This window comes from Labeo rohita, chromosome 12 (assembly GCF_022985175.1).
Source record: "Labeo rohita strain BAU-BD-2019 chromosome 12, IGBB_LRoh.1.0, whole genome shotgun sequence".
NCBI lineage: Eukaryota > Metazoa > Chordata > Actinopteri > Cypriniformes > Cyprinidae > Labeo > Labeo rohita.
In genome coordinates, this window is record NC_066880.1 from 12,561,944 (window position 1) to 12,582,146 (window position 20,203).

General features: G+C 34.6%; 2 protein-coding genes across 2 annotated transcripts; one reads left to right on the top strand and one right to left on the bottom strand.

Moving 5' to 3' along the window:
* Positions 1–1,120: 1,120 nt before the first annotated feature.
* cdk5r1b (cyclin-dependent kinase 5, regulatory subunit 1b (p35)) lies at positions 1,121–6,370 on the bottom strand. The gene is made up of 2 exons (XM_051124897.1): positions 6,041–6,370; positions 1,121–4,409 (listed from the first exon to the last, which is right to left on the bottom strand). The coding sequence occupies exon 2, from the start codon at positions 4,228–4,230 to the stop codon at positions 3,316–3,318; it is 915 nt and encodes a 304-aa protein (XP_050980854.1). The 5' UTR covers positions 4,231–4,409; positions 6,041–6,370; the 3' UTR covers positions 1,121–3,315.
* Positions 6,371–9,592: 3,222 nt separating this feature from the next.
* psmd11b (proteasome 26S subunit, non-ATPase 11b) lies at positions 9,593–19,470 on the top strand. Its single transcript, XM_051124893.1, has 13 exons — positions 9,593–9,738; positions 12,071–12,172; positions 12,265–12,461; positions 13,702–13,759; positions 14,207–14,401; positions 14,495–14,639; positions 15,337–15,397; positions 15,594–15,656; positions 15,740–15,865; positions 16,013–16,048; positions 16,732–16,783; positions 16,954–17,096; positions 18,139–19,470. The coding sequence occupies exons 1-12, from the start codon at positions 9,648–9,650 to the stop codon at positions 17,094–17,096; spliced, it is 1,269 nt and encodes a 422-aa protein (XP_050980850.1). The 5' UTR covers positions 9,593–9,647; the 3' UTR covers positions 18,139–19,470.
* Positions 19,471–20,203: the final 733 nt, after the last annotated feature.

Genomic DNA, 20,203 nt, shown 5'->3' on the forward strand with positions numbered 1-20,203 from the left:
TTTCGTCTTTTTTAAAAGAACAAAACAGTAACAGATCCGTAACCCCTCCCTCCCTCCTTCCTACCCGCCTGTCAAACTCTAGCCCGATACTATAGAGTCCTACCCTCTAATAAGCACGGCCATGCTCTGATCCTAGAAAGTCAACACACACACACGTCGCATTCTTCTACAAATACACTCGTTCTTGCTCACACACTCATGCAATCCTTTTTTGTAATACTGTTTTCAGTCTACAAAGAATTACGCAATAGATACAGAGAGAGTTTGACAGGAGTTTAATTTTATCGTGTTTTTTTTCAAAGGACTACTCTGTGATGCAAGTGAAAAAATGGCACATTATTGTGGGCTGGGGGCAAATAATAGCAGGCAAGCGGTGAAGAAGGGCTCACCTACTTCAGCCCCCACAACCTCAAACCCCTGCGTCTCCTCAGACAAGTGCAAGTCCCGTATCCAAACCTCTCCTGGCACGTTTTTGAGCAAATTATTGGCTTCCTCAACTTCCAGTCACTTAAAGCAATGCAGCAGGGCAAGCAGTCACACAGAATCCATCCATCCCACTTTCATTTCATGAGAAGAACAGGCTTTTGCATGAATTAACAGAGACATAATAATGTTTGCTTATATGACTGTCACATTCTTTTTTTTTTCTTCTTCTTTTTTTTTGACTACAAAGAAAGAGATACATAACTACTGAAAGAAAGCATGCACAATTTAGCACTGTTGAGATGTTTTAAAGCGGGCAAATAGATCGCATAACACAAATTTTCCCTCGATAACCCAGATCCAGTTTGATCGATGTCATCAATGTGGCTGCAAATGTACGTTTGTAATAGTATTTGGTACTCAGAAACCATTCCTCTATGTAAATGCGTTCTTATCTCCAGAAATAGACCACATCTCATCCAGTTTAATGCCTGGAGCTTGTTATCATCTGTGCTGTCATGGGTTAATCACTCATGATTGCTTTTGCAGTGCTGATATGTAGAACATCCCAACAGTACTTCACAGAGAAACTGGTTTCACGTATTTAACTTCGATTGAAACCCATCGTCTGTCACTATGATGAATTACCTTGGTGTTTCTCAGATCTGAAAATGGTCTTAAACTAAGCTCTTATAGACGCTCTCGCCTTGAATAATTCATTCGATGCAAATGTGCATTAACCGTAATCTTCATTCCCACCAAAAGGTAGCCATCGATCTAAACGCTGCACTGTTTTTTTTTTTTACAACACGCTACTAAAATCTCTAAATGCAAGAGAGAAATGTGTGAAAATAATTAATAAATAACAATAAATTACGATTCCGATAGATAGACTTGTTATTAATGACAATCCTACCATTCCAAAGTTTGCCGGCCTTTGGTATGTTTAGACCTACGTGATTTTCATCAAAGGTATGGCACTGTTTTTGATACATTTACAGGCTTTTCTGTACAGAGCCCCCTGTTGAAACTAGTCTGAGTACAAAACAAAATGACAAAATGGCTCATTGAAGCAGGCATAGCAAGATAAACTATTTGAAGTTGTTTTTTCATATTTCATTCCCTAAACACATATGCAGTCGGCTTAAAACAAAACAACAAAAAACTCCAAGTAGTTTACGCCATATAGCTTGTGTGTGCATTCAGCTGTTTTAAAAAATGAAAAAGCTTCCGAGACGTAAACCACACAGGAGAGATTCTGTATCATGGATGAAAATAAAGTAGGTCTTTCTTACAAATGTGCTCCTTTCACCATCTACATCAACAGCCACTGTGCAATGCTGGCCTCAGAGTCTTTCCCTTTATTCTTTGTTTGTGGCTTGCGAACATAAACACGCTCAACCTGGCGCCCCTCTTCCCTTTTTGCGATTGGCTGTAACAAGCAAGGTGTTTAGCATTCAGCAAGTGTCCAGTTTCGTGGACACGGGAGAACAAGTGTCTGTTGATTATGAATCAGTCTCCATTTCGATTGACAGTGGTGGCAAGGATCTTGGTGCAAAGTGTCCAGAAGTCAGCTAGACAACAGCTGGATTCCTGTCCACATTCAAAGTTGTGTTGTTCGTTTTGTCTCGTTGTGTCTTTTGAAGTCTTTTCTGTCAGTGCTTTTAAATATTCACTACTTCAGAGCATTTGGTCCACTCAAGTCTGGCATTTCTTTGTATTCAGGTCCAAAATTCCCATTGCTAATGGTAATGAAAGACTCACTACTCTTTTTGAACAACATTAGCATCACCCATTGCTTCCTATAAAATTGATGAATTTATTCCACTCATGTAGGAGCTACTTAAAAGGATAGTTCACCCAAAAACGACAAAAGAAGATACTGCTTTCACTTTTTTGGTTTCTATTCTGGTGTGAAGAACTTTAGAACATTTCCATTCTACAAAAAGTTCTTTATAGTGGGAAAGAGTTCAATAGGTCAAGAGTAAAATGTTTAAAATGTTCTTCGCACTAATAAAAATGGTTCTTGTTGGTGCCAATAGCTTTGTGGGCAAGTGTGCCAACATATGTGACTCTGGGCCACAAAACCAGTTTTAAGTAGCATGGGTATATTTGTAGCAGTAGCTAATAATGCATTGTATGGGTCAAAATATTCAATATTTCTTTTATGCCAAAAATCATTAGGATATAAAGTAAAGATAATGTTTCATTAAGATATTTTGTAAATTTCCTACCCTAAATATATCAAAACTTAATTTTCGATTTGCAATATGCATTGCTAAGAACTTCATTTGGACAACTTTAAAGGTGATTTTCTCAATGTTTTGATTTTTTTGCACCTTCAGATTCCAGATTTTCAAATAGTTGTATCTTGTCCAAATATTGTCCTATCCTAACAAATCAATGGAAAGTTTATTTATTCTGCTTTATTCTGAAGTATAAATCTCAATTTCTGTCACTTATGACTGGTTTTGTGGTCCAGGGTCACATATAGTGTCATTGGGTGTCCCGAGTTCGAATCCCAGCTTGAGGATTTAAATCCTTTGCTTTCTGTTGGTTCTTCACTGTCCTGTCATAATAAAGGAAAAAAGTAATTAAATGGTTCTTCAAGAACTGAAAGGTTGTTTGGGAACCAAAAATAGTTCTACTATGGTATCTCTGCGAAAATCCCCTCTTTTAAGAGCTTACAATGAGAGTCAATGGAGTCCAAAACAACCCTGCTGGACCCCATTGTTTTTGGACTAAGAAACTGAGACATTTTTCCACAGAAGAATCAAGGGCATACCTGTTTGAAACAACACGATCGATTTCTCAAAATGTTCATTTTTAAATGAACTATCCCTTAAAAAAATGCCAGACGAGAGTGCCACCAAAGACGTCTCCAGAGCCCCCTCACCGGTCCAGGCCGATGAGCAGACGACTCCTCTCCTCCTCCTTCTGGCTCTCGTTTTTGAGGTCTGCAAAGACCTGGGTGAAATAGTGAGGATCCGAGTTGATCTGCAGCATCTTGGCGCTCATCAAGTTGATGATGGACAGGCAACGGTCCCAGAATGTCTCCTTGGAGGTCTCCACCAGAAATGGCTTGAGGGGGTATGAGATCTCATTGCCCATGTAAGAGTAAGACAGGTAGAGGCAGGTCAGCAGCACGGCCTGCAGCTCGTGCTCAGTAGCCACTTCGGAGGAGACCACGTCGCGGCAGAGCATGTAGACAAAAACCACGTTGGCTGGAGTGATGAAGCCCTGATCCTGCCATCCCTGGAGCAGCAGAGAACGATCCACGCTACGGAGCCACAGCACGGGGTCGGTGGGAGAAAGGTGCTTGAGTCGGTAGCACCTCCGGCAGAGGAACTCTCCCAAACAGCGCAGCAACTCACTGGTTGAGGCTTGGACGATCACCCTCTTGGGTGTCCCGGGAACAGCGTTGGAGTTAGAAAGAGGTGCTTTCTTGACCGACGAAGCTGTGTTGTTGGAGTTTTTAGAGCCTTGGTTTGATGGACTCGACTGGTCCTGTGTAAAGGAAGAGAGATTTGCACAAGACTGTGACTTCTTGAGGTTCTCATTGTTGAGGTGAGAAACATTGTTCTGGTAGCCGCCATTAGGCTGCACCTTCTTAGACCCCTTTTTCTTGGCAGAGACGGCTACTATTCGTTTCCACGGGAGTACGTTGATGAGCGGGTGGCGCTTTAGGTTCTTGTCTTTGGCGTTCTTGCTGTTCTGAACCGCCGTGTAGTGGCCCACGGTGGCCGGGCCATCCTCAAACAGGGCGGCCTTCCGGTAGCTGGGTGAAAGCGATAGCACGGTTCCCATGATGCCAGGAGCGGGTTAACAGAATCTCAAGGTTAGGGGTCAGCTAAAGAAGGCGCCAAACTGGAGCCCCACTGCTTCCTGAGACTAGTTCAATCTGTGTTAGACATCCAAATTTAGGTTGGTGCTCTATTTAAAGAAGAATGATGTCGGGATAGATGAGAGCTGTGTCACTGCAAAGCCTGTAAAACAAAAAAGCATATATAAATACATATCAAATTGGCACATTTTAATAGTCCTTTTAATATAGCAATAATATAAGTGACCCTGGACCACAAAACCAGTCATAGGTAGCATGGGTATATTTATAGCAATAGCTAACAATTCACTGTATGGGTTAAAATGATCATTTTTTTCTTTTATGCCAAAACAAATTAGGATATTAAGTAAACATCATGTTCCTTTAAGATATTTGGTTTTTGATTAATAATATGCATCACTAATATGCATCAACTAACTTTATTTGGATAACTAAAGGTGATTTTCTCAATATTTAGATTTATTTTGCAGCTTCAGCTGTATCTCCATCCAAATATTGTCCTATCCTAACAAACCATACAGCAATGGAAAGCTTATTTATCAGCTTTTAGATGGTGTATAAATCTCAATTTCAAAAAATTGACCCTTATGACTGGTTTTGTGGTCCAGTGTGTATTTTGATTACCATTTTAGCATCACAGACTTTTCATACTGCAGAATGCACAGTATATGCAGTATAATTGCAAAATATTGCCTCTCTTCAGAATAAAAGATGCATTATAATATAATACTAGTACATTTGATCTTTAAGACATTGATCTATTTGTCTTTGTTATGTTAAATTTTAGTCTGTATACTTTTTTATCAACACAAATAAAGGGTTCTACCTGTAGTAGTGCCCTAACAAAGTAATACCGCATGCTTGTCTGGGAATTAGGCCTTTTGTTTTCATTAAAATAATCTTAAATTATTAATGCTATATCCACGATGGGTTTTCTCAGGTGTCGAAAAATTATCGTAGGTCAAAAATGTCTATATATTATTGATATTTATGTAATCTGTTCTACACATGTGTGCTTAAAATTGCTTTTTACTTTTCTTGGTGGTTTTAAATTTAACGATAGTACTCTACTGTTTTCTTTAAGTCGAAAACAGGCCTTATAAAGGTATTGCGTCGTAGATGATCATCGCAGACTATCGCAATAATAATCTAATCTTTCTTTTTCAACTACACGGTATATCTACAATATAAACAATTGATCTGTTGATCTACCACACGTACAATATTACAATTTACACCCCACGTTTATAAAAAATAAAATAAAAAAATAACACAGCAACTCAAACCCGCCAATGAACATAAATAAAGACATCGCCATGATTGCAGATTCCACTGTTTACTGCTCTCTTGTAAATACTGATTCCCCTGTATCACCGTAAATTCGCATTTAATAGGACATTTAATATTCTCATTCCTCATTTTCTTTCAATACGTGTTTGTAGATGATTTAACAAAGCACAAAGCACAAAAACGTCTGTTTTGCTACTATCATCTATTTGTATGTTGCTCAAATATATCGGCCACTGTCCAAGGTTCTGAAAATGTGCGATCCTCCCTGCGATGTTTACATGAGCTCAATACATTACTAACACTTATTTTCATCATTACTTAAAAATAAAATAAATAAAGAAAGATAAATCAAGGAAATAAATGTTAAACAAGCCAGTTTATAATTCTGCTCTGAATGCTGTAATACCTCGAAAATATGACCAACAATTATGCAAATGTAACATTTATGAATACACAAGCTTCGATGAAATATAGCTCACTTACAGGAATCTGCTCTCCTCCACGATGCTTTGGCAAAACAAGAGCCGCAGTAATGGCTGTCTGGGTTTATCCTTCATAAACTGCGCATCAAGGAGATGCAAAACCAGGCACCCCAAGAAAAAGATTGAATATCAAGATTGTCAGGAAAATGCCTAAATTCCAATAGAACAATAGGCTTTTAATTAAACAAAACAATCTTCGCGTCTTGTCGGAGGTCTCTGTAGGCGCTCCAGTGGTCTGGGGATGTTGGATGTCTCCTTTGGTTGGTGATGCTGAGAACTGTGAAGCTGTGCTATTGGTCCACACCAGCAGATACGGGATTTAGGTTGATGTTGTGCTGTCAGAGCCGCACGCACTGCGTACTGCTGGCAGGAAACCTGTGCTAGAGCGCCTCCCTGTGTGCACTGCCCCGCCTTCGTGCACTTGGCAATCGCAACAAATTTTCAGACTTGGAGGTCATTTAGGTTAGTTAATGATCAGAAGAAAGAGACAGCTAATATATAGATTATTTATATTACTTAATACATATATCTATATAACCTACATTTCTCTCAAATATTTCATTATTGGATATTCTCTATGGTAATGTAATATTTATTATTCATTTAAATCTAATGTATATACTTATTTTACATATCTGTTTAGGCGAAAAATTAAGTTTATGTTTGCTATTTCCCTCTAGATTGGAACACTATTTCTATGTTTTTGCTACACCATGTATAAAAGTCACCGTAGGAATAGCACATTTTATATGATGTACTGTTTTTTTTTTATGTTTTAAAGAAATTAAAAAACAACAACAACAAAAAAAAAAAAACATAATTTGTTATATCTTGATGCCCAGCAATTACCATTTATGAAAATGTTATTTTTTTTTTTAATGTTAGTACATGTTAGTACACTGTAAAAAACAATTTGTTGAGACAACTTAAAATAATTTGTAAACTGGCTGCCTTAAAATTTTAAGTTCAGTCAAAAAGAAAGAAGTTTATTCAACTTGAAATGTTAAATTATATATAAGTGACAACTTAGATATTTGAGTTAAATCAGTTGTTACTTAGTACAACTTAACATTTTAAGTTGGCTAAACTTATTTTAGTTGACTGAACTTAAAATTTTAAGGCAGCAGGGTAACAAATTATTTTAAGCTGACTCAACAAATTGTGTTTTTTATTTTTTACAGTGTAGACGCTTTTATCCAAAGCGACTTACAAATTAGGACAATAGAAGCAATCAAAATCAACAAAAGAGCAATAATATGTCAGGTTTTTTATAATAAATAAAAAGAAAACAAATTGATAGAATAGAAAAAGAATAGGGAACACTAGTGTTAGAGGGTCTTTTTATAATAAATAAAAAGAAAACAAGTAGAATAGAAAAAGAATAGGGAACACTAGTGTTAGAGGGTCTTTTTATAATAAATAAAAAGAAAACAAGTAGAATAGAAAAAGAATAGGGAACGCTAGTGTTAGGGTCTTTTTTATATTACATAAAAAGAAAACAAGTAGATACACTACCAGTCAAATGTTTTTAAACTAATTTCTTTGAACATTTATTTGATCCAAAGTACAGCAAAGACAGTAAAATTTTGAAATATTTTTACTATTTAAAATAGAGGATTTCTATTTGAATATATTTTAAAATGTAATTCATTCCTGTGATTTCAAAGCTGAATTTTAAGCATCATTACTGCAGTCACATTATCCCTTAAAGGGGTCATCGGATGCTAAGTTCACTTTTTCATGTTGTTTGAACATTAATGTGTGTTGGCAGTGTATGTACAAATCTACCCTATAATGATAAAAATCCATGCAGTGGTTTTTAATTAATCTGTAAAAATAATATCCCCTTTTTCAAATCGAGCCGTTCTCAGATGCCTGACGGTGTGCCGTCACACCCACAGAGGCCGCTCCCACAATAGTTGATTGACATGAGCTCTTACCTTAGACCAGTTGTCACAGTCCAGTAACTTTCCATGTTTTGATGCCAGAGCAGGGATGTAAGTTAGACAAGAATATCTCCGATTGAGCGATTGAGGTGTTGTGTTGCTGGACGTAATAATGAACATAGTGGTCGTCATTTACTCCTGACATCTGAGCCGCTGAACATGCAGTAGATGGGGCGGGGTGAGCAGAGCTCATTTGCATTTAAAGGAACAACCCCTTAGAATGAGATGATTTTTGTAGAGCTGATTTTGGCAAGGTAAAAAGGGTGTTGTTTTATAAAACCATTGAGAATTTTTAATCAAAGTATATTAGAGACTTTTCATTAAGACCCTAAAGAATCATATCAGCTTGTGGAAAATGGGCATCCGATGACCCCCTTTAAGAAATCATTTGAATATTCTGATTTGCAGCTCAAAAAAACAATTATTATTATTATTATTATTATTATTATTATTATGTTGAATACAGCCAAGTTGATTTTTTCAGGTTTCTTTGATGAATAGAAAGTTCAGAAGAACAGCATTTATCTGAAATAATAATAAAAAAAATTGTAACATTATAAATGCTTTTATCATCACTTTTGATCAATTTAAAGCATTCTTGCTAAATAAAAGTATTAATTTCTATATTTTTTTGCTGATCTTTGGATCTTTCTATTCATCAAAGAATCCCGGGAGAATGTAGGTTGCTCAGCTGTTTTAAATATTGATAATAAAAATTATATTTTTTCTTTAACAGCAAATCAGCATATTACAACTATTTCTGAAGGATCATGTGACACTAAAGACTGCAATAATGATGCTGAAAATGTAGCTTTGATCACATGAATAAATTACATTTTAAAATATAATAAAATAGAAAACAGTTCTTTTAAATAGCAAACAATAACAAAATTTTGCTGTTTTTGCTGTACATTTGATCAAATAATTGAAGGCTTAGTGAGCAGAAGAGACTTCTTCTAAAAACATTAAAAATCTTACTGTTCAAAAACTTTTGACAGGTAGCGTAGAATAGAAAATAATACAGAGAATGCTAAAGTGTTAGTGTTACTTTTAAATATTCTCTAAACCAGAGGTGAAAATATTCCAAATCAGTAATATTCCAAATGTATAAATGTCTTTATGCATGTATTAAAGAACATGTAACACTGAATGAACATTCTATTAATGTTACTGGAAGAATGTTTGTTCATAACTTTGAGAGAACTTTGACAGAACGTTAGCCAAGTTACCTGTAAACGTTCCTTGTTTGCTGGGTATGAGTCTTCATTCAGCAAAAGGCAGTGAATTTCACACAGAAATTTCACCCATAAATAACAAAAGGCAGGATGGTCATACAGAGTTTTCAGCATCGGGGTCTCTGTCACCACCTACTGACCTTTAAAATAAACAACTAAATAAAAAATAAAAACTGTACAAATTCTCTGAGCAGCATGGTAGCCTACTAAATTCATTTATAATCTTAATAATAGTAAAAACAACAGAATAGAAAATAATAATGCAATATTTTAGATATACATGTTTTACCTATTCAATCGTGCGCTTGGAAAAATAAGGCTTAAAATACTACAAACCCCAAACTGCCACTGCACGTACATGCGTAATTACACACTTCCGGTTAGGCTCGCAAGGGCTTGTGGGCAGTGAGATTTTTGAATAGGGAAGATGGCAGCCGCGGCAGTGGTGGAGTTTCAGAGAGCTCAGTCTCTCATCAGCACAGACAGAAACGCTTCTATTGACATTTTACATTCAATAGGTAAAGCTCTCTTTAATTCCTTTCATAGAACTTTACTTTTCGCTCTGCATGGCTACTTTAAAGCTTCAATATTAGAAAGGCTGGGGAGCCATGAGCCGGTGCTGCGGTGCTGACTCACTGTACTGTGTGTGTGAGCGCGTTTCAAAACCTAGTGAGCTGCCTCCATAGGCAGCATTTTTGGAACTTATTACCGCGTTCGGAAGTTCGAATCGAGCACAGAATATAAAGAGCTTTGTGGTGTGTTTGTGCGTGTTTGAACATTTGAATCGAACGTTCGAAAGCGCCTGCGAATAGCTACAAACTCTCTAGGTAGGCAGCTCACTATGTTTTGAGACACAACCAGTGTCTATAGACAGTTAGCCTGCAATATTAGCCACCCTTCCAGGCCAAGGCGCATTTTATCACATATATTTGGGAGTTATTTTAATTTTATATTAATTATTACTTTACTGATGATATTTTATTTTGAGATTGGCGTGTTTTGACAATCTTTACTTGATTGATGTGTTTCATACGAACCCTAAAACAAGCTTTGACATTTCTGTTTTTGCTATCGTGACATTGGCTGAGATTTGTTTCTTTCTCTGTTTGGCTTATGAAATCATAATTATTACTTTTTATTAAATAAATGGGTTTCCTGATTAGGGCATAACACGCAGTCGTAGATTAACTAGTGTGGTTGTTTTTTAACTAATTAAAACTTCCGATTATTTGTCATTTTTCTGTCTATTTTTGTCGTCTCTGAGACCTGTTGAGTTTCTTTCATGTCATCCTGATTCTTTTTTTCCTATGAGTAACATAATGATGACACGTTGGTTTAAAATGAGATTAAATGACACAATTGGGTGTATGACTTGCTTATTTTTACGTAAAGTTATTTTTGAAGGTGAAGTGTATTTTTTTAAAGACTTTAAAAGTATTCAACCCAGATAAATTAGCAGAGGCAGCTACAAGCAAGCATTTTGTAGTTTGATTTTCCCGAAAAGCGTAAACAGTGTTGCGTTATCAAAACATTATTTTGAGCACCCTGACAAGCTCAACACAGCAATAATGGTTCAGCCAATGGCAGGAGTTTGGGGGCGGGATTATATTTTGTTCTACTAATGGCTGATGGGGGTTTGTTCAGGGGAAAATGTTAAAAGTCATTAGAAGAGTCTGCAGAAATTACACACTTTATTTATAAAGGTATTTCTTTTTTTCTTAGATAAACAGCAGTTTTTGTGAATATTCAAATTAAGTTTACATCAGTTATACAAATAATCATTTACCTAACACATTTGATGTATTTTGTTCTTGTATGTAATTGCATACATATTACATACACATTCTAGTATGTGTATGTAACGTGCATTAGCAGTCAAACGTTTTTGAACTGTTTTTGAAAGATTTTTAAATAAGTCTCTTCTGCTCACCAGGCCTGCATTTATTTGATCCAGAGTATTTAAAATAACTATAATAATAATAATAAATATTTTAAAATATAATTTATTCCTGTGATTTCAAAGCTGTATTTTTAGCATCATTATTCCAGTCACATGATCCTTCAGAAATCATTATAATATTCTGATTTGCTGCTCAAAAAACATTTATTATTATTATGTTGAAAACGGCTGAGTAGAATTTTTTTTTTTTAGGTCTCTTTGATGAACACACAGTTCAGAAGAACAGCATTTATTCAAAATAGAAATATTTTGTAACATTATAAATTATTTTTTTCCTCTTTAGTTTTGATCAATTTAAATCATCCTTGGTAAATAAAAGTGTTAATTAAAAAAAATAATAAACTAATTTATACTGAATTCACTATTCTACTTTTTTCCAAACGTCAGATAAATGCTGATCTTTGGATCTTTTTTCATCAAATAATTCTGAAAAAAAAAGGAACTCAACTGTTTAAAATATTTATAATAATAATAATAATAGTAATGTTTCTTGAACAGCAAATCAGCATATTAGAATGATTTCTGATGGATCATGTGACACTGAAGACTGGAGTAATGAAGCTGAAAATGTAGCTTTGATCACAGGAATAAATTATATTTTAAAATATATTCAGATAGAAAACAGTTATTTTAAATAATAAAAATATTTCACAATATTACTGTTTTTGCTGTATTTTGGATCAAATAAATGCAGGCTTGCTGAGCAGAAGAGAATTCTTTAAAAGCATTAAAAATCTTACTGTTCAAAAACTTTTGACTGGAAGTGTATGTAATTTTTATTTTTGTATTATTAATAATTTTGAACAGCAGCATGTAGTAAATAATAAAATATTTAGACAATGTTAGGTATAATATTAAGTTAAATTTCTTACTTTTCCTGTGTTTTTCAGTGAGACGAGATGTCCAGGAAGATGATGAAGAGGCGGTTCGTGTCAAGGAGCAGAGTATCCTGGAGTTGGGCACTCTCCTGGCCAAGACAGGACAAGCTGCAGGTTGGAATCAACATTCTGGGGAGGGATGCTGTTCCTGCTGTAAAACTGTTATAACTGTTGTGACACATCATCATTGTTGCATGTTTCTTTAGAGCTTGGAGGCCTGCTGAAATTTGTAAGGCCTTTCCTGATCTCCATAAGCAAGGCAAAGGCGGCGCGGTTGGTGCGTTCGCTCCTGGATTTATTCCTGGACATGGAGGCTGCCACGGGCCAGGAGGTTGAGCTGTGTCTGGAATGCATCGAATGGGCTAAAGCTGAGAAAAGAACCTTCCTCAGACAAGCCCTAGAGGTAAAGATAATTTGCATAAACAGCTTTGGACTGTCATGACAATCAGCCAATAACTAATCATGGCCCAGTAATTAATATAAAATGGGTAGTTCCAACTCTAAGACCTGAGTAGATGCCATGAAAGAACCTATTTATGCTGACCTGAACTGAAATTAAGTGAATTGCATGTTACTACGCCAACTTAATACAAAACCATAAAATGGAAAACAGGTTATTTTATTAAAGCAAAAGGCCACTTCATGGTTTACATTGTTTTTGCCACAGCTTTCCAATGTCTAATAATAAAAAAAAGTAAAAACTGAAATTTTGGTCCTTGCTACTTTTATTATGCCGTTATTTACAATAGTCAGAGGTTTTTTTTTTTTTTTTTTTTTTTTTTTTTTTTATATATTCTTAATTTAATTACTAAATTAAAATTATTAACAGTAGACAGTTATTTATATATATATATATATATATATATATATTTTTTTTTTTTTTTTTTTTTTAGCTCAATTTATAATTTTTCCTTCTCATTTTATGTTATCTCACATAGGCTGCATTTATTTGATCAAAATGCAGTAAAAACAGTAATATTTCATCTTAAAATGTTTTTTTTTTATAAATGTATATTTAAAAATGTTGTTTATTCCTGTGATAGCAAAGCTGAATTTTTAGCAGCCATTACTCCAGTCTTCAGTGTCACATGATCCTTCATAAATCATTCTAATATGCTGATTTGCAGCTTAAAAGCATTTATTATTAATGTTGAAACAGCTGCGCTGCTTAATATTTTTGTGGAAGCAAGGAGACTTTTTCAGGATTCTTTGATGAATAGAAGGTTTAAAAGAACTAGGGCTGTAAAACAATCACAATTAATCACATGCAAAATAAGTCTGAGTTTGCCTAATAAATGTGTGTGTACTGTGTGTAATTATTATGTATATATAAATGCATACAAATTATTGTATATATTTAAGAGAAATGTTGTTTATGTACAAAATAGTTTTTTTAAATTATATCTAATATAAATGATAATAATTATACTGTACACACATATATATTAGGCAAACGGAAACTTTTATTTTGTATGCAGTTAATCGCGATTAATCGTTTGACAACCCTAAAAAGAACATTTATTTGAATCTGAACAAATAATTTTGCTATTGCGCCAATAATATTGTTTCCTAAATCAATGAATTACATTAACTTGCAGTAGACAACAATGTAATTGATCATTATTCCTCCCTTTTTTCGTCAGGCTCGACTCATTTCACTCTACTTTGACACAAAGAGATATCAGGAAGCCCTTCAGCTGGGTAAGAAAAATGTAGAAAATAAATGTGAATGTATAGTGGGATTTAAACATCTGAGCTAAATACTAATAATTGTATGTCCTAAAATAAAAATATATCTAATTCATGTTTTTTATTTGACTTTTTGCTCAAATTATTATAATTTTGAGAAATTTTACTTAGAAATTTGCAAATACACTTGTGTTCTCAGCCGTTTGGGTTCCACTGTAAATGTACATTTTTGTTGTACACTGTAGTAGGGGTGTCACAATAAATCGATTTGTGCATCGATTCTGAACTTTATGAATGGTTATTTTAAGTTCAAGTCAGAATCGATTCCAGAGAGTGTCACATTGCGTTTGGAAGATCTGAGAATTGATCTATGAATCGATTTATCATGACACCCCTACACTGTGATATTTTTGATGTGCTTGAAACTTAAAGGTTATAATCTCTGTTCTTTGTCATTAGGTTCCCAGTTGCTACAGGAGCTGAAGAAGATGGATGATAAAGCTCTGCTGGTGGAGGTCCAGCTGCTGGAGAGCAAAACCTACCACGCTCTCAGCAACCTTCCCAAAGCCAGAGCTGCCCTCACCTCAGCCAGGACCACCGCCAATGCCATTTACTGTCCTCCAAAACTCCAGGCGGCTCTTGATATGCAGTCAGGCAAGTCTCACTTCTCTTTTTAACGATCTGTGTGTTTGAGATTGGAAGATGCGTTTCTCATTGGCATGTGACTGGTTCACCCTTTCACTCCAGGTATCATCCATGCAGCTGAGGAAAAAGATTGGAAAACTGCCTACTCTTACTTCTTTGAGGCTTTTGAAGGCTACGACTCCATCGACAGCCCCAGGGCAGTAACTGCACTGAAATACATGCTTCTCTGCAAGATCATGCTCAGCTCGTAAGTGAGATAACCGCTTACAGTTTATCCCTATTTTAGTGTGGGAGGCCACAGGATAATACAATAGTCATTGTGTTAGTTATGCCAAGCTCTGTTATGTAACACCGCCTTACTAAGTAATACTTAGGCTCTCATTTCTTCAAAACAGTGCATATCCATAAATCATCGCCTACGCTTAATGACTTCCGTAGCTCAAGTGCAAAAAGTGGTGCATTAAAGTCACAGATTATACACTAGTGTTTGAAAGTTTGGGGTTGGTAAGATTTTGAACTTTTTTTTTTTTTAAAGAAATCTCATCAAAGCTATGTTTATGTGATTAAAAATACAGCAAAAACAGTAAAATTCTAAAATATTATTATTATTTCAGTTTTAAATCAGTGTTTTCTTTAATGTGTTTTAAAATATTATTTATTCCAATGGCAAAGCCGAATTTTCAGCAGCTATTACTCTAGTTTATAGTGTCAAATGATCTTTCAGAAATCATTCTAATATGCTGATTTGATGCTTTAAAAAAATTTATTCTTATCAATGTTGAAAACAGTTGCTGGAAACAGTGATATGTTTTTTTTCAGCATTGTTCGATGAAGTTCAAAAGAACATTTGAAAGTAAAAATTGTTTGTAACATGTCTTTACTGTCAGTTTTGATCAATACAATGCATTCCTGCTTAATAAAAGTGTTAATTTCTTTTCTTCCAGGCCGGAAGAGGTACAGGCCTTGATCAGTGGCAAACTGGCTCTGCGATATGCAGGGCGACAGGTAAGCTTATTAAAATTCCAGTTACTTTTTATAGATGAAATTGCTGCTTACAAACACATGCTCTGCAGTGGTTCTTCGTGCAACAGGCTTTTATGTTTGAGCATGTGCTTTTAACAACCTGCTACACAGTTGACATTTTTTTTCCCTGGAGCAAGTGCTCATTTATAGTTGCGCCCTGTAATTTGTTCTCCATCAGACCGATGCACTGAGATGTATAGCACAAGCCAGCAAGAACAGATCATTAGCGGATTTTGAAAAGGTACGATTTTCATCTGTATATATTTTTAAAATGAAGTCTTTGATGTCATGCTCAGCTTTCTGTTTGCTCTTTCACACATGAAGGCCCTGACAGAGTACACTAAAGAGCTGAGGGACGACCCCATCATCAACACACATTTGGCCAAGCTTTATGACAATTTGCTGGAACAGAACCTCATTCGGGTCATTGAGCCTTTTTCCAGAGTACAGGTAGTGTATGCATAGATATTTTCCTCCTCAAGTATATCATTTATTTTAGTTTTTTTTTTTTTTTTTTAATATAATTTTTTTTAAAGAACCAACGCCTACATCCTTTTCATGCTGTTTTTTTTTTCCTCTCTTTTCTCTATTTTCAAGATAACACACATAGCAGGCCTCATCAAACTCTCGAAGGTACGAACTGTTCTTTTCTGTTCAAAAGTTTTTGACTCTCATACAAAGTATCAAGTTAAGTATGAGGTCACACATCACTGTTTCCAGGTCCAGATGTTCCTTCAGCCTTCAGATGTCAAAAGCATACAACAAACAGTTTTATTATACACTCACGGTGCAATGTAGCACTGTCAAAAATGGTGTGCTATAAATGTACTGTGCTCATAAAGAGGCATGGACATGAAAACAATATTATTGGATGGTTGATATGTGACTTAACAAGTGGATATGTTATAGCTTTGAAGGGTACTTCACCTAAAAATGAAAATTCTGTCATTAATCACTCACTCTTAAATCTATCCAAACTTGTAAGACCTTTGTTCTTCTTGGGAACACAAATTAAGATATTTTTGATGAAATCCGAGAGCTTTGTGACCCTGCATAGACAGCAATGTAATTACAATGTTTAAGGGCCAGAATGTTAGTAAGAATAAAATAGTCCATGTGAAATTTTCATTTTGGGGTGAACTACCTCTTTAATGTTTTAAAAACTGATTTAGCTTTAATCATAATGACACTGGATTGCAACCATCAATGTCACCACAAAAACCAATGAAATAAGCTATCAAATGAAACATGACTATTATTAATATATAACCATGTATGCATGATCACTAAAATTGACATCTCTCTTTATTCCACAGGATGATGTTGAGAGGAAACTGTCACAAATGATCCTGGACAAAAAGTTTCATGGTTTGTTTATCTTTTTTTTTTTTTTTTTTTTTAATAAATAAAATTAAGATAAAAATATAATGATAATATAATTTCTTGCCTCTTTACAGTATGTAACTAAATCTAATGTCACTGGCAAAATCCCCAAAATATCTTGAATTCATTTGCCTGATGGAGTTCTACTGTTGCAGGCATTCTTGACCAAGGTGAAGGAGTGCTCATCATATTCGAAGAGCCCCCTGTGGACAAGACTTACGAGGCAGCTCTAGAAACCATACAGAACATGAGCAAAGTTGTGGATTCACTGTACAACAAGGCTAAGAAGTTAACATAGGTGAGGCACTTTAAAAAATGAAATGCACATATAAATTATTTTGCTCTCTTAGCTATGGAAGCCCGTTTCCACCACTGAATTAAAAAAAAAAGGTAATTGCAGCTTTATATCTTACACTTCTGACTTTTTTCTAGCAAATGCGAATTATAAAGTCACAACTGGAAAATATAAAATCTTTTTCCCTTCAGAAATGGAAATTTTCTCACAGTTGCGAGTTAATATCCTATAATTCTGACTTTATTTCTCACAATTGTGAGTGTATATAACTCAATTCTGACTATATTTCTCACATTTGTGACTTTATATCCTACAATTCTGACTTTATTTCTTGCAGTTGTAAGTTTATCTTGCAGTTCTGACTTTATTTCTTGCAGTTGTCAGTTTGTCTTGCAATTCTGACTATATTTCTCACAATTGTGAGTTTATATCCCCCAATTCTGACTTTATTTCTCCCACTTTTGACTTTCTTACAATTGCGAGTTTATATCTCACAATTCTGACTTCATTTGTTGCAGTTGTGAGTCTGTCACTTAATTCTGACTTTATTGCTTGCAGTTGTGAATTTAGATCTCACAATTCTGACTTATTTCTTGCAATTTTGAATTTATATCCCGTAATTCTGACTTTTATTTCTCTCATTTTTGACTTTCTCACAATTGCGAGTTTACATCCTGCAATTCTGACTTTATATCTCACAATTCTGAATTTATTTCTTGCAGTTTTTTATATCTTGTCATTCTGACTTGTTTTCTTGCAATTGCAAGTTTATATCTTGCAATTCTGACTCTTCTTTTTCAGAATTGTGACAAATAAACTCACAATTGAGAGAAATAGTCCAAACTGCAAGTTTGTGTCTCACAGTTCTGAGAAAAGTACGAATTGTGAGGAAAAATTCAGAATTGTGCAATATAAAGTATCAATTACCTTTATTTTATTAATTGGTAGAAACGGACTTCCATATTAAACATCAATGTTTGTGATAAAATATAAAATATAAAATTATCTGATTTTCTAAGTGTGTCTTTGTGTTTCTCTCCCGCAGAATAAACATCAGAAGCCGCTGCTGTGTGAAATGGTTGTATGCGTGAGTTTGCCCGTGTGTATGTGTGTATGGCCAACATGTGGAACTTTTTTTCTCACAGCAAAAAGGGACAACATTGAGAAAGATCTACTTGTTTTCCCCAGTTGAGAGTTTTTAATGTTTCTTTTCTTTCAAATGGACAATTTCATCTTTCTGATCCTCTGAATTTTTTTTTGTTCTTCTCTGTATCTCTCAACGGCCAGCACAGGCCATCAGGGAATGTTGTACAACTACAATAAAATCCTAAAATGTCATATAGAAATGTATAGCTCTTCTACATTTAAAGTTTTTTAATTACAGCAACTTTGTGATACAGATTCTTGGGTTTCGGTTATCTGCGGTCCATCGGTTGTTTGCAGTAGTGCATATCTTTTTCCTTTTTCTCATTTTATGGATGCACATTCTAATGATTGTTGTAGATGAGAGATTTAAAGGAACTTGGCTGTAAGGAAGAGGCTCTGTAATAAGCACAGTTGCCAATCAAATTACCACACACACTAGAAAATGATTTTCTAAGTTCGTATAATCAAGAGTATTGTTTGCCGTTTACTTTTGCAGTATACCGTCTTTACAGTTTTGTATTTACAGTGTACTGTTTGCCAAGTAGGGTGGTTATATTAAACGGCCCAATCCTACAAAGGTTTTAGTCCTCTTTGATTAAAATAACCTTTAACCCCCACACACATCTATGTCTGCACTGACATTTCTTTTTTCATTTATTCTTTTGTTTGTTCTTTTCAAATCAGTATCTTGATGCAAACTCCATTTCTAGTTTGCCAGCAATAGACCATCATATAAGTTAAATACCTTCAATATTGTTATTTTAAAATTCAATGTTTTGTACATTTTTTTTAATCTCATTGCTTTCCTGTAAATGTATACATCCACACATCCTTTGCAGAAATAATTTATGTTTCATTTATTGTTTAGTGTGCAATTATAAATATTCAACAACAACAAAAAAGTAATTTCTTGTGGGAGAATGATGTTTTTAAATGACTTTTTAAAGTCCAGTGTTGATTTGAGAGCTTCCTGCATGTGACTGTGTTTGATTTGTAGTGGAGATCTAGCATTGATCATTGAAATTGAGAATTTAGTGAGACATTAAACACTTTGGAAAGTAATGTTTTGTGCCTAACATTGAAAAGTGGTGGTCCACAAAAGTCCTCTATCCAAAGCACAAATTCTCAGTTATTGAAATCTTGGTATAAGCAGATTTCAGTTTAAGGAAAATGACTTTGTTTTATTTTTGTATGAGTTGGCCTGTTCACTAATTAAAGTGTTTTGATTACATTTATTTGTTTTGAGGGGAAATTATCCTTATATCTTGTATGTACATAAATATAAGCTGGACATTGTTTTTTTTGTTTTTTTAAATTTGGAAGCAAGTTGATTCAGCTATGTGTTTTCTTGTGACAAATACATTAAGTTTGAAGTTCAGACAAGTTCAAATCTTATATACAGGAATGCCTTTTTAGTATAACTTACTGCTTAAGATCAGACTAGCTCAGGTTGCTATATTAAACATGAAAAAGCTTAAAACTGGAGACTTTAGGTTCCACTTCTTAAAGAATTTAGGCATTAGTTTCTGTAGTTATAAAGATTTATCATTAAAACGGCAGAGGGCAGACAGAAGTGATGGGACTAAAATAATCAATGAGCAATAAATAACTATAATAAAACAACTGAACAACCTAATTAGTTGGGTAAATACGAGTGCACGTTTGTCGTCTTCTACTCCATATAACAGTTTATTGTAATTCATCTTGACTGATTGGGTATAAAGAATTCAGTCCAACATGTACGAATAAAAACTTTTATTTTGAAATAATGCGAAATCTTAAGAAAGATAATAATGAATAGGTCACTTTTTTGTGAATCTTCCAATATAGATTTAGTAATTCGAATCAATTATACGAATAGCCGTTACACAATTAATCCAGTAGCATCCAGAAATAACATTTGAAATATTATGTATAAACATGCGGGACTTTTATTTTGACATTCCAAATGTCCAGCGTTTGAA

Bases quoted from the DNA above. Each gene is read 5' to 3' on its own strand.
- cdk5r1b (XM_051124897.1), bottom strand. From the start codon at position 4,230: ATGGGAACCGTGCTATCGCTTTCACCCAGCTACCGGAAGGCCGCCCTG.
- psmd11b (XM_051124893.1), top strand. From the start codon at position 9,648: ATGGCAGCCGCGGCAGTGGTGGAGTTTCAGAGAGCTCAGTCTCTCATC. The intron at 12,173-12,264 runs GTTGGAATCAAC...ATGTTTCTTTAG, and splicing joins CAAGACAGGACAAGCTGCAG to AGCTTGGAGGCCTGCTGAAA. The intron at 15,657-15,739 runs GTACGATTTTCA...TCACACATGAAG, and splicing joins CATTAGCGGATTTTGAAAAG to GCCCTGACAGAGTACACTAA.